Source organism: Dromiciops gliroides, chromosome 3 (genome assembly GCF_019393635.1).
Source record: "Dromiciops gliroides isolate mDroGli1 chromosome 3, mDroGli1.pri, whole genome shotgun sequence".
Lineage (NCBI taxonomy): Eukaryota > Metazoa > Chordata > Mammalia > Microbiotheria > Microbiotheriidae > Dromiciops > Dromiciops gliroides.
In genome coordinates this window covers 648,001,621-648,023,916 of record NC_057863.1, presented here as the reverse complement: position 1 = coordinate 648,023,916, position 22,296 = coordinate 648,001,621, and the positions used below count along the sequence as shown (strand labels likewise).

The following is a 22,296-nucleotide window of genomic DNA, read 5'->3' as shown; positions in this document are numbered from 1 at the left end:
AGATAAAAACTCATTTGGTAAAAAAAAGAAAAAAAGAAAGAAAAAAAATCCTAGCAAAACTAGAGAGCAGTCTGCCAGAAACTGGGTACAAACCAATATCCTAAATCAAAATAGATACATGACTTAGATATAAAGGGAGATATAATAAGTAAATTAGAAGAGCATGGAATATATTACCTATCAGATTTATTGATAGGAAAAACTTTATGAATAAACAAGAGATAGAGAGCATTGTGGAATGTAAAATGGATAATTATCACATTATTTAAAATATGTTGTATAAATAAAACCAATGTAACCAAAATTTGAAGGAAAGCAGAAAATTGGGGGGGGGGATTTTTTGGATAGTTTCCCAGATAAAGACCTCATATCTCAAATATGTACAGAACCAAGTCAAATTCATAATAGGAGTCATTTCCCCAATGAATAAATAGTCAAAGGATATGAATAGGCAGTTTTTGGAAGAAGAAATAAAAGCTATATATAATCATATGAAAAAATGCTGTAAATCCTTAATTAGAAAAATGCAAATTAAAACAACTTTGAGGTATCATCTCACACCTATTAGATCAGTTAAAATTATAGAGAGGGAAAATGACAAATGTTGGAGAGGATGTGAGAAAAATTGGAACACTAATACACTGTTGGTGGAACTGTGAGGTGATCCAACCATTTTAGAGAGCAATCTAGATTTACTCCCAAAGGGTTATCAAACTGTGCACACCCTTTGGCCCAAGAATGACACTAATAGGTCTATTTCCCAAGGTGACCAGGGGAAAAGGAACCCTATCTTCTAAAATATTTATAGCAGCTCTCTTCATTGTAGGAAAATGAGGAGATGCCCATCAACTGGAGACTGGCCAAGTAAGTTGTGATATATGATTGTGATGGAATACTACTGTGCAATAAGAAATGACGAGCAGGATTGTTTTAGAAAAACATGGAAAGACTTTCATGAAATAATGCCAAGTGAAAGAGTAGAACCAAGAGAACATTATATACAATAACAGCGATATTATTTGAAGAGAAATTATGAATGACTGAGATATTCTGAATAATATGATCATTTGGATTAATTATTTTTTTTTAGTGAGGCAATTGGGGTTAAGTGACTTGCCCAGGGTCACACAGCTAGTAAGTGTTAAGTGTCTGAGGCCGGATTTGAACTCAGGTACTCCTGACTCCAGGGCCGGTGCTCTATCCACTGCACCACCTAGCTGCCCCATTTGGATTAATTATGAAGGACTTGTGAAAGAAAATGCTGCCCACCTCCAGAAAAAGAATTGATATATAGAATTAAGTATTATATTGTATACATGTATAATTTTGGCCTTCTCAAAGTCAGGGTTGGGGGGTGGGAGGAAGACAACTAAGAACTCAGAATGTAAAAAAAAATTATTAAATAAGCAAGATTAAATAACTTGTAGCAGGAAGGAAGGAAAGAAGGAAGGGAGGGAGGGAAAGAGGAAGAGGATGGAGGGAGGGAAGGAGGGAGGGAGGGAAGGAAGGAAGGAAGGAAGGAAGGAAGGAAGGAAGGAAGGAAGGAAGGAAGGAAGGAAGGAAGGAAGGAAGGAAGGAAGGAAGGAAGGAAGGAAGGGAGAGGGAGAGAGAGAGGGAGGGAGGGAGGAAAGGAGGGAGGAAGAATCCCAGCTTCAAATTCTCTCTAGAGCATGTGTGCAACTAGCTTTCCACTATGTTGCAGTACCCCCATTGGCCACCAGAGGACGCTCAGCCTGAAGATGCCTGGACTACTACTACCATTCTCCAAAAACATCAAGGCTACAGTTTCAAGCAATAGAGAGCCCATGCACAGAATTTAATCAAAGAGAGCATGAGTGGAGAACAGTCAGGCTTTCAAAAGCAACATTCCACAATGGACCACATTTTTATAATTACAGAACTGAGTGAAAGATCTGATGACTATAAGAGCCTATTGCTTTTATTGTTTGTAGGGGGGGGGGTTGCTATTTAATAAACATTTTTATTTAAAGTTTTAAGTTCCAAATTCTATCCCTCCTTCCCTTCCCTCCCCTCCCTCCTCCTGAGGTAAGCAATCAAATATAGGTTATACATGTGCAGTTGTATAAAAAAGTACCATATTAGTCATTTTGTATAAGAAAACTTGAATAAAAGAAAAAGTTAAGTTCAAGCTAAAAAAAGAGGTACAGAGGGGCAGCTAGATGGCGCAGTGGATAGAGCACTGGCCCTGGATTCAGGAGGACCTGAGTTCAAATCCAGCCTCAGACACTTAATATTTACTAGCTGTGTGACCCTGGGCAAGTCACTTAACCTCAATTGCCTCACTAAAAAATAAAAAATAAAAATAGGTACAGAGTTCAGTGGCCTGGTTACACAAGCATACAGCTACTCTTTAACTCTTTCGAGAACTACTGAAATATGATTTGTTCTTAGCTGTGTTACCTTGAGTGAATTACTTCATCCCTCTGAGCCTCAGTTTCCTCATCTATAAAATGGGAGTAAAATATCTGCCTCAAAGGATACTGAGAGAATGTATTTTGCAAAACTTCAAGTGCTATCGAAGTATGGAGTTATTCTTTTTTATGTTATTATGAAAATGAAGCTTTTCCTTATATAGATATTAAATCTAACTTTGGGTAACTTCCCCTTCTTCCTGGTTCTGTTGACTGGGTGCCCAGTGAATAAAAACAAATTTAAAACATTTCCTCTTTCTGATCCCAGGCACCCCCGGAATGTCTGAGGGGAAACCCCTATCCCTGGTTCACTGGGATTCATCAAGCTCTTAGACAAGACTGACTTCACAGTGGGGCAGAAAAAAGTCAGAGAGGAGTTTCCTAGCTCAATATAAGGGAAATTTTTCTACCCAGAGCTGTTAAAACCAGCTACCCTGGGAACCAATGGACGCCAGAGATGTTCGGCTGGAAGCTGATTTATCATCTGTCAGGAAAGCTGTAACTTGCACGGGATTGGAGACAGAAATACACTGAAGGATCCCATATTTGGAGCTGGATAGAAGCTCAGAGACCAGCTAGTCCTTCCCTGACGTTCATTTTACAGATGAGGAAACTGAGGCACAGACGAATGAGGTGACGTGTCCAAAGTCATAGAGGTACTATCTGAGGTAAGATTTGAATCCAAGCTCTCTCCCCAGTGGTCTCTAAGGGTTGTGAAATGCTCTGATTCTCAGAAAGATTTGGGGACAGGTGTGTTATGGGTAAAACTAATATTCTCATAGGTGGAGAACACCAGAGTCAGAAAGCCGGGTTAAGAAGAGGTTGGGAGAGACTTTGGAGACAGGGCTTACAGGAGTTACAGATCTCCGCATGGTCAGAGGAATTCCCTTCTCCGCAGGTGATTGGACTTGGGACTTTGGGTGGAGCCTGGAACCCAGCCGGCAGAGGATAGAACCAAAGGGGAAAAGAGACTGAGAATTGGATTGCAGCAAGAAATATTGTCCAGACAGTGACTGACCAGTCAGGGGACTGGTGGGCATCAGAAGAGACCCCGATGGTCCAGGACAGTTCCCTCCCCCTCCCCATGCTGCTGCTGCTGCTGCTGCCTCTACACCTGGGAGCTGGTAAGTCCTCAGAGGTCATGTAGCCCAAACCCCTACCCCACCACACTAGGTGTGCCCCTGACTTGGAGAACCTCCCCTTCCCCTACCCCCATCTCACTAACCAGGAACTGAATGAATGCTCCCTCCACCTCAGCGTACACTTAAAGGGGCAGGAGGAGAGAGTGGTCAGATCCGCTCCCACACCCTGACCCACCCCAGGCCCCAGAAAAGAGATGAGACACACTCACCCCCTGAGCCCTCCTTTCCTATTCCAGGGGAGCACGGAGCCCCAGACTCCTGGTCTGGGAAAGAGAGAAAATTCCCAGTAAGGTAGAGCATCAGAATCGGTTTCACTTTCCCAGAATAACCTGGTGACAGAATGTGTGGCATGAGAAGTGATCTGTCAACTCACCCCTGACTCACCCCTGACTCACGCCCTCTGTTGTGCCACTCCCCCCACCCCATCCTTCCATTCCACAAGGCAGACCTAAGGATTTTGCCCCACAGACACACACACACTCGTGTCCATGCACCTGCCCCTCACCCCAAGGCTGCTCATGTGGTCTTCCTCTCTCAGAACCATCTTCTTCAGATCACTGGCCTAGAAGGAGAAGGGTTCCCAGAAGCCGCCTAGTCCAGCCTCTTCATTTAATGCTCTGTCCTTTCTGAGGGGTGGGGGGAGTACAGAGGAGCTTCTTCTCTCTCATCTCCCCTTTCCCCGATAATTCCATGTCAGCACCATCTTTCTCGAGCCTCAGTCACCCCGACTCCCAACTCAGCACTTCCCTAATTCTATTTGACTCCTGCCCCCCCCCCCCTTGTCTACACCAACTCTCCCTCCCCTTTCTCTCTGACTTCCCATGCCTTGATAACCTCCCAGCGTCCACTAGACCCCCTCCTCCAGCATTTAATCCTCCCCAGTGTCCCTGCCATTAACTACTATAGAATTAGACTTACAGGATGTAGAAAAGAGAATGTCAAAGCTGGAAGAGACCTAGGAAAACAGGACATCAGAGGGACTTTAGAACATAGAATGTCAGTGTTGGGAGGAACCTTAGAACAAGGAATGTTGGAAGGGAACTTAGAACATGGAATGTGGAACTGGGAGGGATTTTAGAGCCTAGAATAGGTGGGATAGAATATAAATAGATAGAAAATGTCAGTGTGGAGAGGGTACTGAGAACATGGAATGTGGAACTGGGAGGGATTTTAGAGCCTAGAATAGGTGGGATAGAATATAAATAGATAGAAAATGTCAGTGTGGAGAGGGTACTGAGAACATGGAATGTGGAACTGGGAGGGATTTTAGAGCCTAGAATAGGTGGGATAGAATATAAATAGATAGAAAATGTCAGTGTGGAGAGGGTACTGAGAACATGGAATACCACAGCCAGGAAGGATCTTAAAGCATTGGATTTCAAAGTTTGTCTTCTCTCCACCATTTTGGACCCTGGCCCCTCTCCCCTCCTCCCACCTCTGCCCTGACCAATGCCAATCTCAGCCCCTAATGTACTTCTCTCTCTTCTCTCCATCCCCCACCCCTCGTCCTGCTCAGCACCTCAAACTGTGAAGGTGAATGTGTCTTCAGTGGTCCGTGGGCTCCTGGGGACAGATGTGCAGCTCCCGTGCCACCTGGTGCCTGGGGAAGTTGAAATCCAGGTGTCCCAGGTGACATGGCTACGCCACGATAAGACCAGCGGGAGACTGAGCATAGCCGTCTTCCACCCAACCCACGGCGCTGGTTTCCCCAGCACAGGACCCGGTGCAGAACGCCTGACATTTGTGTCCCAGAACCAGGGTCCAGGTTCGGAGTTCCATGATGCCACCCTGCTCATTCGGGACCTGAGGGCTGAGGATGAGACCAATTACACCTGCGAGTTTGCCACCTTTCCTGGGGGCAACAGCAAAGGCACCACAGAGCTTAGAGTGCTGGGTAAGTGAGAACATGGAGGAAGAAGAAACAGGAGGCAAGTGGGGCCCGGGGGCTCCTGGGAAGCAGTCAGCTAGGACTTTGGGAGGAGAGTGGAGGCAAAGCCCAGCTCCTGCTGACCCCTCATGACACTTGGGAGCCACAGGACACCCTAAGACCACAAACCTAGAGCTGAAAGGGGTTTAGAAGTCATGGAGTCCAGTCTTCTCGTACTCGTACAGGAAATTCATATCTGAACTCGGTAGAAAACTAGAATGTAGAACAGACTTTGGGAGCTAGAAGAAACCTTAGAATATGGAATGTCAGCGCTGAGAGGGACCTTAGAATGTGCAATGTCAGTATTGGAAGGAACCGAAAAATATAGAATATTCTAAGCTGGGAGGGATCTTAGAACATAGAACACTGAACATTAGAGTTGGTGGGGGGGGGTCCTCCTAGAACATGGAATCCCAACCTGGGACAGAGAAGGGCCCTTAGAACTTAGAATGTTAGAACATAAAACACAAACTGTTAGGACTATCTGGGACCTTAGAATGTGAAAATGTTGAATCTTAGGGTTGGAAGAGCACTAGTCCCACCTCCCCATTTTATGAATGCAGAAGCTGAGACCCAAAGAAAGGGGTTGACTTATCTTGGCTCAGTCAGCTTCTTCATCTTTCCTCTAGCTGAACCTAAGAACAGGGCAGAGGCCTATGAGGTGACTTTGGGCCCAGCCCCCATGACCTTGGCTACCTGTGTCTCCACTGGGGGCCGCCCACCTGCCCGAATCTCCTGGTTGTCTCCACTGGCTGACCAGAGCAACGAGACCAGGACAGCAGGACCAGTGCCCGACACCTTCACCGTCACCAGACACTTCACCCTCGTTCCCACAGCCCAAGTGAATGAGCAAAACATCACCTGTAAAGTGGAGCATGAGACCCTCAGGAAGCCTGCCCTGCTGACCATCCCCCTGGTCGTGAGATGTGAGTGGCACCCCCTCCCACAGACACCCTCTAAATTGTGAACCCCAGGACTATCTACACCAGCTGCCCTGGGGATGGCCTATACTGGCCTGCCCCAGACTCCCCCCACTGGCATCTCCAAATGGGCTGGCTATTCAGTTCCTTCTCTGTAGTCCATACTGACCTGGCCCTAGCTATTTCCCAGGCAGCATCTACACTGATACACACACACACACACACACACACACACACACACACACACACACACACACACACACACTGCACCAACTTCCCCTGTCTACACTGATCTGGGCACTGTCTATACCGATTTCCTCCCCTTGGCCAGAATCCATTCCACCTACCTGTGGGTACCATCTACACTGATGCACACCCTCTATACCATAGGCTCCAGCTCCCTAGACATCATCAGTGACTGCCCCCAGGCCAGTGTCTGTCTCCATCCGCTCCCCCTGAACTAGAAAGGCTGAGTCTTCCCCTAAACATTGTCTTTGGTGATATTCTCAAGCTGTTGCCAACACCTGTCTAACACCAGCTCATCCTAGACTCCCTCTCTGTGTCTGTGTTTGGGGGCCATCTTTGGCAGGCTGGGGAAGGAAGCCTGTGGACTCTTCTCAGAATAATGGGCTTAAATGCTTATCTAAAATAACCAGGATTACAAAGGAACGCCAATCATCAAATCTCTTAAAGTTCATGGACCCCAAGTTAAACAACCTTAAGATGTAGGTACTGTCTACAGTGACCTCCCCAGATACTCTCTCCCATGATGCACCTCCAATAATAACTGATATTCACATAATACTTCAAGGTTTGCAAAGTGCCAAATGAAGAAACAAGAGAAATTACTTACCCATGGCCATATAGCCTGTCAGGGTCACAAGCAGGTCTTCCTAACTTCTTGGCCAGCCTAACACCCCTAGACCTTATTTATTCCAAATGACACCCACTTCCTTGGTGATTCACCCACACTTATTTCCCCTTGACCCTGGACCCAGCTCTTTGAGCAAGTGAAAAGGACCTAGAATCTGGGTGTTCCCCTAGATTCCCACACACCCTTTCTGCACAATGCTTCTGGCTAAAAACCCTATTTTCTCCATCAGAAGTTCCTGGAGATGCGTTGAAGGTGGTGGGTTTAGGTTTCACCTCATTCTATGCTCACAACAACCCTGGAAGGAAGGTACTATTATTACCCCCATTTTACAGACAAGGAAACTGAGGCAAAAAGAGTTAAGTGACTTTCCCAAGGTCACACAGCTAGTATGTATCTGAAACTTGATTTGAACTCAGATCTCCCTGCCTCCAGGTCCAGTGCTCTCTCCCCACTATGTCAAGTGACTGTCCAAGGCCACACAGTAAATAAGTCACAGAGCTGGCATTCAAACCTGGGCTGTGGGATCCCCACAGCCCCCCAATCGAGTAGTGGTCATCTCTCTCTCTCTGAATGACCCAGACAGAAACATGACAAGGCAATGTCTTTGTAGGTTTGCCTTTCTGGCTGGGGAATTTGCAGGAAGTGACAACATACCCCTGAGCACCGTCCCCCCTCCTTCTCTAAAGAGCCAGGCATGGGTTTTTAAGAGTGTAATTTCTGTGGTTTCCCACTCTCCCTTGGGAATCCCTGGGCAGGCCTTGGGACAGAGGCCAGAAAGAACAAAGCCAGAAATGAGATAAGCTTCCTCCTCTAGGGACTGAGTGCCTCTGAGAAGCAAGGAAGCAAAAGTCCAGCCCTGGGCTTAGGAAAACCCTTCCCCACCCTTAGAGTAGCTTGTTGGTGGTAAACTGAGGCAGCGGTGGGAAGAACACTAGACTTTGACCCAGGAAAAACACGGGCTCAAATGTCCACTCTGAGGCTCACTCCAGCCTCCTTGCCTATAAAGTGGGACTAAGAACACCAGGAGTCTGCTCATGGAATGGGATGAAGGGCTAAGTAATGGACTGTGCCCATGACTGCACTATGTCAGAGAAGGAAAGCAAGGGCTCTGGGCACCTTCAGCAGACCCCCAGCATCCAAACTGGGTGGAGGACATAGATGAGAGGGTCCCAGGATGGAAGGGCCTGGCATGGTGGGTAGAATGGTGGACCTAGAGTCGTGTTAGACCTGAGTTCAAATCCTGCCTCAGACACTTCCTCACTGTGTGACTCCAGGTCCTTTCATCATTCCTGCCCCTCAGTCTTCTCATCTGTAAAATGGAGATAACAGCTCCCACCTCACAAGGTTGTTCTGAACATCCAGTGAGATAGTGCCTTGCCACCTCTAAAGCCCTATATAAATGTTCATTGCCATTGTTTTTGTTAGTAGTAGTAGTAGTAGTAGTAATCTGCAAGGATGAGGTTACAAGTCCATTGGAGCATTAGATTAGCATCGATGGGCCCGACCTCCTGAGACTGCTGGGTGTCAAAGGTCTGGCAACCCTTAAAATGCTATTGTTATATGTTATAGGGGAAGCAGAGTGGATCAGTGAGCCTCAGTTTCCCCCATGTGTAAAGTAAGGGAACAGGACCTCTGAGTTCCCTTATGGGTGCAAATATGTGTCCTTATGACCCTACAATTATAGAAGTACAACTTTCTGTCCCTCTGTCTGGAGGACTGGCCTCCCCTCCCACCTCCCTGGGGTCTCCCAGTTTCTAAGCCCTCACCTTCCCCTCTCTCTCTCTCTCTCTCTCTCTCTCTCTCTCTCTCTCTCTCTCTCTCTCTCTCTCTCTCCCCAGACTCTCCTAAGGTCTCCATCTCAAGAGATGATGAGAACTGGTACGTTGGGCAAAAGGAAGTCTCCCTGAACTGCGACGCCCAAAGCAACCCCAAGCCCACAGACTATAACTGGAGCACGTGAGTCCTGGGCCTGGGCAGCTGGACACCTGAGTCCCTAAAGAGAGGGACAAAGGTCATGGAATTTAGACCTGGAAAGGATTTTAACAATAATCTGGGACAGCTCGGTGGTGCCGTGGATAGAGCGCTGGCCCTGGATTCAGGAGGACCTGAGTTCAAATCCAGCCTCAGACTCTTGACACTTGCTAGCTGTGTGACCCTGGGCAAGTCACTTAACCCCAATTGTCTCAAAAACAAAAAAGGAAAAAATGAAAGAAAAAAAAAAACAATAATCTAAGAGAGGCCAGGTAGGGCAATGGATTTGAAGTCAGGGGCACTGGATTCAAATCCTGGTTCTTTGTTTTACTATTTGTGTGATGTCAGACAACCTCTCTGGACCTGGGTTTGCTCATCTGGAAAATGAGGTTGTTGGCTTTAAGGACCTCTATAGTTACTTCCAGCTCTAAATCTATGACCCCACCATCTACACACACTCTCCCACATTACAGAGGAGGAAACTGAGGCTCAAACAGGGTAATGCCTTGTCCAAGGTCAGAAAAAGAGCAAACATTCATAGGGGAAATATCAACTCAAGTCCCTGAGCACAGATGCAGTGGTCTCCTCACCCCACCAGACTGGAGCAGCTTCACAGTGGACTCTCCAAAGGAAATGGAGGGGCAGCTAGGTAGCACAGTAGATAGAGCACTAGCCCTGGATTCAGGGCATGAGTTCAAATCTGACCTCCGACACTTGACACTTACTAGCTATGTTACCCTGGACAAGTCACTTAACCCCAATTGTCTCACCCCCCAAAAAAAAAAACCATAAAGGAAATAGAAACTGAGGGCTATATTCCTGGGTCTCTGAAGTGGACAGGGGGATTGGAGGTCTGACATGATTCTGAAGGAAGAAGTGAGGTGAGGTGTCTCAGCTGCCTTTCTCTCCCTCAGCATTTCTGGCTCCCTCCCTTCGACAGCTGTGTCTGAAGGCCCCAAGCTTATCATCAACTCTGTAGACTGGTCAGTCAACACCACCTTCATCTGTCAAGTCACTAATGCTGTGGGCACAGGACGGGCTAATCAAACCATCCATGTCGAAGGTGAGGGGGAAGCCCAGGGGAAGTGGGTAGGGGAGATCCCCAGAAATTAGATGTAAGGGTGCTGGGACTCTGGGGAACTCACCTCCCCATGAGGATACTCAGCAGTGTATAAGAAACAATGAGCAGGCAGATTTCAGAAAAACCTGGAAAGACTTACATGGCTAACGCTGAGCAGAAGCAGGAGAACATTGTACATGGTAACAGAAACTGTGTGATGATCAATTGTGATAGATTTAGTTCTTCTCAGCAACATAGTGATCTAAGACAATTCCAAAAGACTTATGGTGGAAAATGCTCTTCACATCCAGAAAAAGAAGTGTGGAGTCTGGATGCAGATCAAAGCATATTGTTTTCACTTGGTTTTTGTTTTTTTTCTTTCTCATGGTTTTTCCCTTTTGTTCTGATTCTTCTTTCACAAGACGACTAATATGGAAATATGCTTAACCCAATTGCACATATATAATCTATATCAGATTGCTTGCTACCTTAGGGAGGGGAGAAAGGAAGGGAGAAAAATTTGGAACTCAAAATCTTATAAAAATGAATGTTGAAAACCAGCTTTACATGTAATTGGGTGAAAATAAAATACTATTAAGTGGGGGAGGGGAAGAAAAATACAAACAACCCAGATAGAAACTATATTGACTTAGAAAACCACAAGAAAAAAAAAAAAAGATACTCAGCAGTGCCTACTGAGGATACTCAGAATACTCAAACCAACCCAGTACATTCCCCTCCCAACACCCTCTAAGATGGAGATGATTCTCATCCATTTTACAGAAGTGAATGATGAGACTTATTCACAGGGACTGGCCCACAATGCATAGGTTCATAATACCAAGCTAGAGGGGACCCCTTTGTTTTATTTGGGAGGAAATTGAAACCCGGGAAAATTGAGGGTTTGATACAAACTCACTTCCTTCTCTTCCAGAGCCACCATCTTCCAAGAAAACTGTATTACCAGCAGTGATCATTGTCGTGACTGTGGTTGTCACGCTCTGCATCCTGGGGTATTGCCTGTATACCAGAAGGTGCCCATGTGAGTCATCCATTACTCCTCCCCAGAAAGTTCCCTTCTCAGGGTTCGGCCCTGGCTGCCCATGGTTCCTGAAACCAAAGCCCCAGACGGGGTGGAATGAGTGCAGCAGGAGCATGAGAACAAGAGAACCAAGGATGGGGGGGGGGGGGTGACAGCCTCTCATGGAGGTAGTGGAGGGAGGGCAGGAAGCCTGGTCAGCCGAAACAGGAAGGGCGGGGCAGGCTGCTGGGACAAATGCGGAGGAGGGGAGTTCAGAGCCCATCAGATGAATGGAGGTGAGATCAGTTCTGTGGAGGAGGAGAGAGTGATCCAAATAACTAGTCAGCCTACTCAGATGCAGGCACCACTCCCTGAAATGCCGGTGAGGTCACTGTAAAACACCCCAGGTATGAACTCACCATCTCTAGTGCTGAAAGATAGAAGGCACTTTCTCCTGCCAACACTCTCTGAGACTGGGATTGTTCTCCTTCATTGTATGGAGCCAGAAACTGATACTCGGAGGGGCTCTAGGGACTGGCCCGCAGTCACACTACTGGGAGACAGGGGGTACTAGCTAGGGTGAGAGCTGGAAGGAAGCTAGGAAGCCAAGCTCCTCATTTTATGCATTTATTTTTTTATTATTATTATTTTTAGCGAGGCAATGGGGGTTAAGTGACTTGCCCAGGGTCACACAGCTAGTAAGTGTTAAGTGTCTGAGGCCGGATTTGAACTCAGGTCCTCCTGAATCCAGGGCCGGTGCTTTATCCACTGCACCACCTAGCCGCCCCAAGCTCCTCATTTTAAAAAGGAGGAAACTGAGCCTTGGGAGAGTTTGAGGGATACCCAGAGTCAAAAAGTAAGTGGAAGGGCTAGGGTTCAAATTGAGGTCTCCCTACTGCCCAACTCCTTCCTTTTTCTCTTACACCCCAGCTGAATCCCAGACCATCTGAGCTGAGGGGACTCTTAGGATGACAATGAGGAGAGGAGCCCTAGAACAGAGACCATGAAGACCTGGGGGCGGGGGGGCTCAGAACAGGGGATGGCAGAGCTGGGAAAGGCCTTAAAACAGTTGGGAAGGCTTTTAGAACAGGGAATGTCAGAGTTGGAAGGGGCCTTAGAACAGGGAATGTCAAGGGTGGGAGAGGCCTTAGAACAGTTGGGAAGGCTCTTAGAACAGGAAATATCAGAGCTGGGAGGGGCCTTAGAACAGGGAATGTCAGCTGGGAAGGCCCTTAGAACAGGCAATGTCAAGGTTGGGAGGGGCCTTGGAACAGGGAATGTCAGAGCTGGGAGAGGCCTTAGAAGAGGGAATATCAGAACTGGGAGAGCCTGAGAACAGGGAACGTCAGAGCTAGAGGCGCCTTAGAGTTCCCCCACTTGGCCCCCCTCCCTGGATTTGCCCAGTGTCATTAGTCAGGGTAGAGCTGGCAGGAGAGCCCAGCTGAGTCTCCCAACTCCCAAGCCTATGTTGTGCCAACTGAACTAAGTGGGCATATATTTATAACTGCTTCTGCTCCTCCAGGTCAAGACCACCGGAACTATTCACCTAATGTGGTAAGAAGGGCTGCTTTCTCTCCCATGATGCAGGAAGGGGGCAGAGGGGACTCTGAAGAGGGTCTGACTGCAGCCTCAGGCCCAGGGCAGGGAAGTTGTGAGTCGAGTGGTTCAGGGAAAGGAGAGGACCAAGCCAAGGGATGTTCACATACAGAGAGTAATGACCTCATAGATCCCCTTCCCTGGTCAGTCAAAAGCCTGTGTGTGAGTGCAAGCATGTGTATTGAGGGCAGGGAGTGGGGAAGGAGCCCTGAGGTCTCTAGCTGCTTTGTGGGAGGCCAAGGATAGGAGCCCCATAAACGATGGCCACTTTGGTTTTTTGTAGGAAATCTCCTATACCTCAGTGGCCTGTGCCACCAGTCCACCCAAGATGACCCAGAATAGTGTGGCAGGTGGCATCAACCAAAATGGTGGGCAGACACTACCGGAGTGATGGACCCAGGCTCCTGGAATCTCCTTAGGCCAGACAAGGATGATGCCTGCCCTAACATCCCTGTCCACTAGGCTCCACTGTCCCCCGCCCGATGCCTAGGGGAAGGTCAGCCTGTTGGGAAGAGCTCAGACATGCACATCAGGAGACTTGACTCTCTGCCCCTGCGGACCCTCTGACAGGACTGTGTGATCCTTCCTCTCTCCTGGCTTCAGCTTCCCCATGCTAAATAAAGAGGGCATAGGGGCAACTGGATGGCACAGTGGTTGGGGCACCGGCCCTGGATTCAGGGGTACCTGGGTTCAGATCCAGCCTCAGACACTTGACACTTGCTGGCTGTGTGACCCTGGGCAAGTCACTTAACCCCCATTGCCTGCAAAAAAAAAAAAAAAAAAAGAGGGCATACCAGGTGCTGCTCACACAGAGGTCAGAAGAAGCAATACAAGGACACTCTCAAGGCCTCTCTGAAGAACTTTGGAATTGACTGTGTAACATGGGAGAGCCTGGCACAGGACCCCACAGCATGGCATGCCCTCAACAAAGAAGGTGCTTCGCTCTATGAGCAAAGAAGAATTAAAGCAGCTCAAAAGAAATGCAAGATACACAAATTTAGAGAATCCACCCAAATGTTCACATGGAATAGTTGTGCCCCACTTGTGACAGAGCTTTCCAAACGCACATTGGTCTGAGCAGCCACAGTGGGGCCCACTGTAACTTGACTCTGACATAGTGAGATCATTTGGGTCTTCTTTGAGAACCAAGGACAACACCCAACAAAGGTGCAAGTCCCCAGGTCCTGACTCGTCCTCATCCCAGACTCGTAATAGTTTTATTTTTGTGATTATTAATAATTTATAACTTAACTTATTATTAAAAGCTTTCTGCTGTCTCCCCAATGTGGAGGACTACCCCAATAGGGAGTAGGTGGGAGGCAGCCCTCACCCTAAAGGAGTGGGGTAGAAGGCACCCAAAGACACATACTTGTAACATGGTGTTATGGAGTGAGCCCTGACTCGTGAGCTAGCAGGCCTGAGTTCAGATCCCACTATCTCTTATGTTTATTGCTTTTGTGATCTTGGGCAGGGTCACTGACCTTCCTGGATCTCAATGTCCTTACCTGTAAAAATGAAGGGTTGGGGGCAGCTAGGTGGTGCAGTGAATAGAGCACCGGCCCTGGATTCAGAAGGACCTGAGTTCAAATCCAACCTCAGACACTTGACACTTACTAGCTGTGTGACCCTGGGCAAGTTACTTAACCCACATTGCCCCCCACCAAAAAAAAAAAAAATGAAGGGTTGGTGGGGCAGCTAGGTGGGGCAGTGGATAAAGCACTGGCCCTGGATTCAGGAGGACCTGAGTTCAAATCTGACCTCAGACACTTGATACTTACTAGCTGTATGAACCTGGGCAAGTCACTTAACCCTCATTGCCCTGCCCCCCCCCAAAAAAAATGAAGGGTTGGTCTGGCTGGCCTCTGAGGTCCCTTCCAACCCAGAAATTACAATCCTCCAGTCAAACTGTCAAATGAGGAATGATGAGCCCTCTCAAGTCACTTTCAGGTCCAGCTCTGTGTTTGTGTGATTCTGTGATCATAGGGTCCCAACTTTTACCTCCTATCCATATTCTCCCAGAGGTAGGGGTCTTGGTTTAGTTTTCTTGACTTTCTGTGGCTACCCATTGAGTTCACAGGCCATCTATCTGTTATCCCTTGTCCTGGACACATGACCAGCCTATCCATTCTTCTGGTGGTGGCTTTCTCAAAGGGAATCATTGGGAATCAAAGAGGAACTTTGTACAGAAATTCTGCCCAACCTAGAGGTTCCCTAAACTTTGTCATACTATAGCTGAAACAAACCTTGTCCCTCTGGACGAGGAAGAAAAGCTAGGCCAAGGGGAAAGGAACATGATACTAGCCAGGTTCCCTTCCACACTGGAAGGGCTTGAAGAAATTGGTCCCCAGTACTTCTGGGGCCGAGAGCCAAAGAATGGGCAAAACATTCAGTGGTGGGGCCACTGAGTCAAGAGAACCTGAGTTCAAATCCAGCCTCAGACACTTACTAGCTGTGTGACCCTGGGCAAGTCACTTAACCCCAATTGCCTCCACAAACAAACAAAAAAGTCAAATATCATGTCCATCCATGACCATAAAGGATGCTGGGAGACTTGACAGAGGTGAGGAATACGTCCCCAGGTTCCTGACTGGTTTCCCCTGCCCCAATCCATCTTACGCTGCTGCCCAAGTTGCTCTCCCAATGGCCAGCTCTTATCATGCCCCTCCTCTGTTTAAATACCTTCTCTGCTCTCCCTTTGCCTGCCTCCAAAGTCCAGATTCCCTAGCCTAGCATTTGAACACCTTGCCCTCCCCTGATCCCAACAGGGTGCACTGGAAGAGAAATAATGATAATAACAACATTTATATAATGCTTCCAAGTTTGCAAAGTGCTCTACAAATATCCTTTCATTTGATACTCATGATATTATCCTATTTGATCCTCACAACGAGCCTGAGAGGCAGGTAATCCTGCCATTATTATCCCCATTTTACAGATGAGGAAACTAAGGCAGACAAAGGCTAAGTGACTTGCTCATTAAGTGTCTAAGGACGTAAATAAATAAATAAATAAATAAATAAACGAATCAATGAACGAACGAACATACGAACAAATAAATAGATAGATAAATAAATAAATAAATAAATAGAAAGTGTCTAAGGATGAATTTGAACACAAGTCTTCCTGACCCCAGGTCCAGCACTCTGTCCACCTTAGGCAAATCATTTTATGTCTCTAGCCTTCAATTCTCCTCATCTTTAAAACAAGGGGCTGACATGAGATAATTTCCAATTTCCAGTAGCTCTAACTTCTATGGCCAGTTAGCACAAACATAACATAAGCACTGCATATGGTGTATACTTAATAAATGCTCCCTTAGTCATTCCCCAATTGAGAAATGGTCAATGGATATGAACAGGCAGTTTTCTGATGAAGATGTCAAAGCTATCTATTGCCACATGAAAAAATGTTCTAAATCACTATTGATCAGAGACATGCAAATTAAAACAACCCTGAGGTACCACTTTACCCCTATCAGATTGGCTAATGTAACAAAAAAGAAAAATAATAAATGTTGGAGAAGCTGTGGAAAAATTGGAACACTAATGCATTGTTGGTGGAGCTGTGAACTGATCCAACCATTCTGAAGAGCAATTTGGAACTATGCCCAAAGAGCTATGGGAATGTTCATACCCTTTGACCCAATGGTACCACTTCTGGGTCTATATCCCAAAGAGACCATAGAAAAGGGGAAAGGACCCATCTGTACAAAAATATTTATAGTAGCTCTCTTTGTGGTGGCAAAGAATTGGAAATCGAGGGAATGCCCATCAATAGGGGAATGGCTAAACAAGGTGTAGTATATTAATGTAATGAAATACTATTGTGCTGTAAGAAATGATGAGCAGGAGGAGTTCAGAGAAACCTGGAAGGACTTACATGAACTGATGCTGACTGACAGGAGCAGAACCAGGAGAGCATTGCACACAGTAACAGCAACATTGTGTGATGAACAATGGGGATATACTTGGCTCTTCTCAGCAGTACAACAATCCAAAACAGTTTCAAAGAACTCATGACAGAAAATGTTCTCAACATCCAGGAAAAAAAGAACTGTGAATTATGAATGCAGATTGAGCCATACTGTTTCTACTTTTGGACTTTTTTTTCTTTCTTTTTTGAGGTTTTCCCCTTGTGCTCTGATTCTTCTTTCATAAGATGACTAATGTAGAAATATGTTTAATGTGATTGTACATCTACAACCTGTATCAGACTGCTTTCCATCTTGGGGAGAAGGGAGGGAAGAGAGGGTGGGAGGAAAAAAAAATTTGGAACTAAAAATCCTGTGAAAACAACTGTTGAAACCTATACTTATATGTAACTGGAAAATAATAAAATACTTTAAATAAATGTTCCCTTAATGACACTATTTTTTAATATGAATTAGTGACTACATCAATATAGGGAATTCCAAGTCTGGAAATTTTCTCTATTGATGCAAATCACCAGGCTACCTTCAAGGTATGGACTTAAAGAGCTGTCCAGGGTACTGAAGGTCACTCAGCTAGTATGTTTGGGAGGCCTGTGTTGAACCCAAGTCTTCCTGACTGTAAGGTTGATCTGTGCCATTCAATATATCACTTTATCACCTAGAGGGCATCGGAGAGGGACCTTAGAGGTGTCTGGGGAGAGGGTAGGAGGGCAGGATAATCAGGCAGCACCCAGGTGGCACAGTGGATAAAGAGCTGGACCTAGTGTGAGGAAGGCCTAAGTCCTGGGGAAGTCATGCTCCCTCTTTCAGCCTCAGTTTCTTCATCTGGAAAATGGAGGTAATAATAGCATCTACCGGGGGCAGCTAGGTGGCGCAGTGGGTAGGGCACCAACCCTGGAGTCAGGAGGACCTGAGTTCAAATCTGACCTCAGACACTTAACAATTACTAGCTGTGTGACCCTGGGCAAGTCACTTAACCCCCAATTGCCTCACTGAAAAAAATAATAAAATAATAATAGCATCTACCTCCCATGGAGAAGGTAAGGAATGGCGAGGGCACTCTAGCACTATTTTCAGGATATGTTGAAAAAGCAAAGAAGGCTTTCCAGCATATTAGGCAAACCCCACAAGACAATTTAACAGGAGGAGATGTACCTCAGTGGATTGGTCAGTTAGTCAGTCAGCAAACATTTATTAAGCATTTACCATGTTCTAATCACTTCGGATACAAATACAACAAAAATATAGACAGTTTCTATCCTAGAGGAGCTAACTTTCTAATGGGGGAAGACAATAATAATAACTAACATTTATACAGTGCTTACTATGAGCCAGGCATTGTGCCAAACACTTTACCTTTATTATCTCATTTGATCCTTACAACAATGCTGAAAGGTAGATGCTATTATTATCTCCATTTTTACAGATGAAGAAACTGAGGCAAACAGAGGTTAAGTGTATTGCCCAGGGTCATCTAGCTAGAAAGTGTCTGAGGCTGGATTTGAATTCAGGTCTTCCTGATTCTAGGCCCAGGTGCTTTATCTACTGTGCCACCAGCTGCCCCAATACCAAAAAAAAAAAAAAAAAAAAGCAGCTAAAAGGGAATTGGAAGCAGGTGAGGAGTATACCCTTATGATAGTCCATAGTCAGAAACAGAAATGAGAGAGGAATGAAAGATGGCTGGCCTGAGCCCTTCTTCCACATGGAGGTTTGGGGAAAACTTCCCCAATGGGAGAAGGGGGCCACAAGGATTGACGGTTGTTCCAAAATGGGAAGGAGGCTAAGGCACGAAGACAAAGGCCAGAGAGTCAGAAACAAAGCAGGGAGAGGAATGAAATATGGCTTCCTCAAAAGGGAGATCCCAGGATGCTCAGGATGGGCAACCTTTCGCCACTCGATCAACAAACATTCATTAAGCAGTCATGGTGGGCCAGGCATTGTGCTAGGACCTGGGGACACAAGTACAAACAATGAAACAGTGCCCATTCACAAGGACAGGAAACAACAAGTGAATAAAATACATATCACAGCAATATAAAGTAAAGAAATAAAAATACATGGAAATGTGTTATTTGGGAGGGAAGATGTATCTGAAGGACCCTCATAACCAGTGAGATCACAGATGCATTTGAGGACATGAGACCTGATCATTAATTACCAATACCCGGGGCAGCTAGATGGCGCAGTGGTTAAGGTACCGGCCCTGAATTCAGGAGTACCTGAGTTCAAATCTAGCCTCAGACACTTGACACTTACTAGCTGTGTGACCCTGGGCAAGTCACTTAACCCCCATTGCCTACAAAAAAAAAAAAACAAAAAAACAAAAAACAAAAAAAAATTACCAATACCCTATCAGGGTTCCCAAAGGAGGCTATCCTGTCTTCTACTGAAGTGGTACCTAGGATGCTCCCAGAAGCTACTAGTGAGCTCACATCCTCACTCTTTTATTCATCTACAAAAAGCACCTATTCTCTCCATAGACCATTATATGGATTGTCCATAGAACATTAAATATAAAAGAACAATGTGACCCTGGGCAAGTCACTTAACCCTCATTGCCCTGCCCCCAAAAAAAAGAACAATGACAGGATCTCGTCTTGTCCCAAGACCATTTCTAACCAAACCCCATCAAACAAGATGAGAAGAATAACCTTTCAATAATAATAACAATGGGTGGCTAGGTGGTGCAGTGGATAAAGCACCGGCCCTAGATTCAGGAGTACCTGAGTTCAAATCCAGCCTCAGACACTTAACACTTACTAGCTATGTGACCCTGGGCAAGTCACTTAACCCCAATTGCCTCACTAAAAAATAATAATAATAATAATAATAACAATGATGATCCTCCTTACAATTTCCAAAGTGCTTCACATCCATTATCTCATTTGATCCTAACAACAACCTGTGAAGCAGGTACTATTATTATCCCCATTTTATAGATGAGGAAACTAAGACAGCATGGTGTAGTAGGAAGAGTGCTGGATCTAGAGGGACACGTTCTGGGTTCAAATCCTGTCTCTGAAGTTTACTAGTTATATGACCTTGGGAAAGTCACTTAGCTTCTCTATGTCTTGCTTTCCTCATCTGGACTAGAGAACCTCTAAGGTCCCTTCCAATTCTGTATCTCTGACACCACAAGATTCAGAGAGGTTGAATTACTTGTGCATGGTCACATAGCTAGTAAGGGGATTCAGTAATCCAAGAAGCTGGATATCAGGTCTGTCCAGGACCCAGGTCATGATGTTCAATCCATCCTGATGCATGCCACTAATCCTGTCATTCCCGTGCTAAACATCTTCTTCAGTAGCTCATCATCATTATCATTAGTTACAGGTGGAAGAATCTCAGACTATCAAGGCCAACCCCTTTATTTTAAAAATGAGTAAACTGAGCAGCTCAGAGAATGTAAAGTCACACAGAGAATAAGCGTCAGAGTCAGGATTTTAACCCAGGTCCAGAGTATATCATGAGAAATGCCAACCTGGATGAATGAAAAGCCAGAATTATGGCTGCCTGGAGAAATATCAACAGTCTCAGATATGCACACAATAACACTCTGATAGCAGAAAGTGAAGGAGAATTAAGCCTCTTGATGAGGGTGAAAGAGGAGAGCATAAAAGCTGGCTTGAAACTTAACATCAAAAAAACTAATATCATGGCAACTGATCCCATCATTTCCTAGAAAATAGAGGGAGAAGAAATGGAAGAAGTGTTCAATTTTATATTCTTGGATTCAAAGATCAATGCAGATGGTAACTGCAACCATGAAATTAAAAAGATACTTGCTCCTTGGAAGGAAAACTATGGCAAACCTGCCCAGCCTACTAAAAAGCAGAGACTTCATCTTGCCAACAATGGTCCATATAGTCAAAGCTATGGTTTTTTCAGTGGTAATGCACAGGTGTGAGAGTTGGGAGGGAAGATGTATCTGAAGCTGTATACAGAAAGCTGAGCACCACAGAATCAACGCTTTGGAATCGTGGGGCTGGAGAAGACTTTTGAGAGTCTTTTGGACAGCAAGGAAATCAAATCATTCAATACTTGAAATTAACTCGGGCTGTTCACTAAAGCTGAAACTGAAATACTTTGACCACATAATGAAGAGAGAGGATTCATAGGAAAAGACCCTGATTTGGGGAAAGATCGAAGGCAAAAGGAAAAGGAGACAACAGAGGATGAGATGAATAGACAGTATCATGGAGACAATGAACATTAATTTGGACGGGCTTTGAGAGATAGTGGAGGGGGCAGCTAGGTGGCACAGTGGATAAAGCACCGGCCCTGGATTAAGGAGTACCTGAGTTCAAATCCAGCCTCAGACACTTGACACTAACTAGCTGTGTGACCCTGGGAAAGTCACTTAACCCCCATTGCCCTGAAAAAAAAAAACAAGAGAGATAGTGGAGGATAGAAGGGCTGGCATGCTATGGTCCGTGGGTTCATGAAGAGTTGAACATAACTGAACAACAACAAAACCTCCACTTCCAAAGCCATCACTCTTTGTATTGCTCACACTGGCATCTCGAAAGGGGATCCCTAGTGCTGGGAGGATGAAATGCAGACCCCTCAGCCTGGCACTCCAAATGCTTCCCAGGCTAGCTTCATCCTAGCTTCCCTACCTCATTTCACACACTCTAAATTCCAGTCTCGTGGGATAGCTGCCCATCTTCCAAACCCATTCTGCCATATCCCATCTCCAAGCCTGCAACTTTCATAATCCCCCTTCAAAGCCGAGCTCCTGAATGACATCCTCCAAAGGGAAATGTTCCCAGAATTTTCTAAAGCACGTTAACCGCCTCTCTCCTTTGCTATGCTCTCATGTTGGACTTTGCATTATGTAAGATAGCCTTCCCTGACTCAAGTAAAGGTAGTAAGATATTCTTCTCCCCCCTCCCCCAGTAGCAGTTTGAGGGTAGGTACTATTTATTTTTCATACCTGCATCTCTAGCACTGAGCCCAATGCCTTACATATAGGAGGCACTTATAAATAGGAATCGTTCAGAAAACATTTTACAAAGTGGGGCTGGGATTGAGCCAATGCCGTCAACCATTCATCTACAGAGGTACCATTCCTTGATAATCTCCCTGTGATATGGGAGGCTGGCCTTATGAAACCATTCCCAATTGATCTCACCTGAGGTACTTATTTATGAAGAAGCTGCCTGGGGTTGAGGGTGCCTTCTGGGACAGAGAAACAGGCAGTGCTGTGCTTGTAAGTTTTGGTTCTGGGAGTGAGGGTGGGGGAAGGGTGAAGTATATACCCACCACATGCTTTTAAATTTAACCTGCTAGGGGGCAGCTAGGTGGCACAGTGGATAAAGCACAGGCCCTGGATTCAGGAGTACCTGAGTTCAAATCCGGCCTCAGACACTTTACACTTACTAGCTGTATGACCCTGGGCAAGTCACTTAACCCCCGTGGC

General features: G+C 45.9%; 1 protein-coding gene across 1 annotated transcript; it reads left to right on the top strand.

The window, feature by feature from the left end:
* Window positions 1–2,973: 2,973 nt before the first annotated feature.
* LOC122751811 (nectin-2-like) lies at window positions 2,974–14,528 on the top strand. Its single transcript, XM_043998973.1, has 9 exons — window positions 2,974–3,100; window positions 3,331–3,556; window positions 5,091–5,468; window positions 6,131–6,427; window positions 9,134–9,251; window positions 10,181–10,329; window positions 11,261–11,368; window positions 12,870–12,901; window positions 13,227–14,528. The coding sequence occupies exons 2-9, from the start codon at window positions 3,487–3,489 to the stop codon at window positions 13,332–13,334; spliced, it is 1,260 nt and encodes a 419-aa protein (XP_043854908.1). The 5' UTR covers window positions 2,974–3,100; window positions 3,331–3,486; the 3' UTR covers window positions 13,335–14,528.
* Window positions 14,529–22,296: the final 7,768 nt, after the last annotated feature.

What these genes read in the sequence shown, in the direction of transcription:
- LOC122751811 (XM_043998973.1), top strand. Translation starts at nt 3,487, where the DNA reads ATGGTCCAGGACAGTTCCCTCCCCCTCCCCATGCTGCTGCTGCTGCTG. An exon ending in TCAAACCATCCATGTCGAAG is followed by an intron (nt 10,330 to 11,260) that starts GTGAGGGGGAAG and finishes CTTCTCTTCCAG; the next exon opens with AGCCACCATCTTCCAAGAAA. An exon ending in GTATACCAGAAGGTGCCCAT is followed by an intron (nt 11,369 to 12,869) that starts GTGAGTCATCCA and finishes CTGCTCCTCCAG; the next exon opens with GTCAAGACCACCGGAACTAT.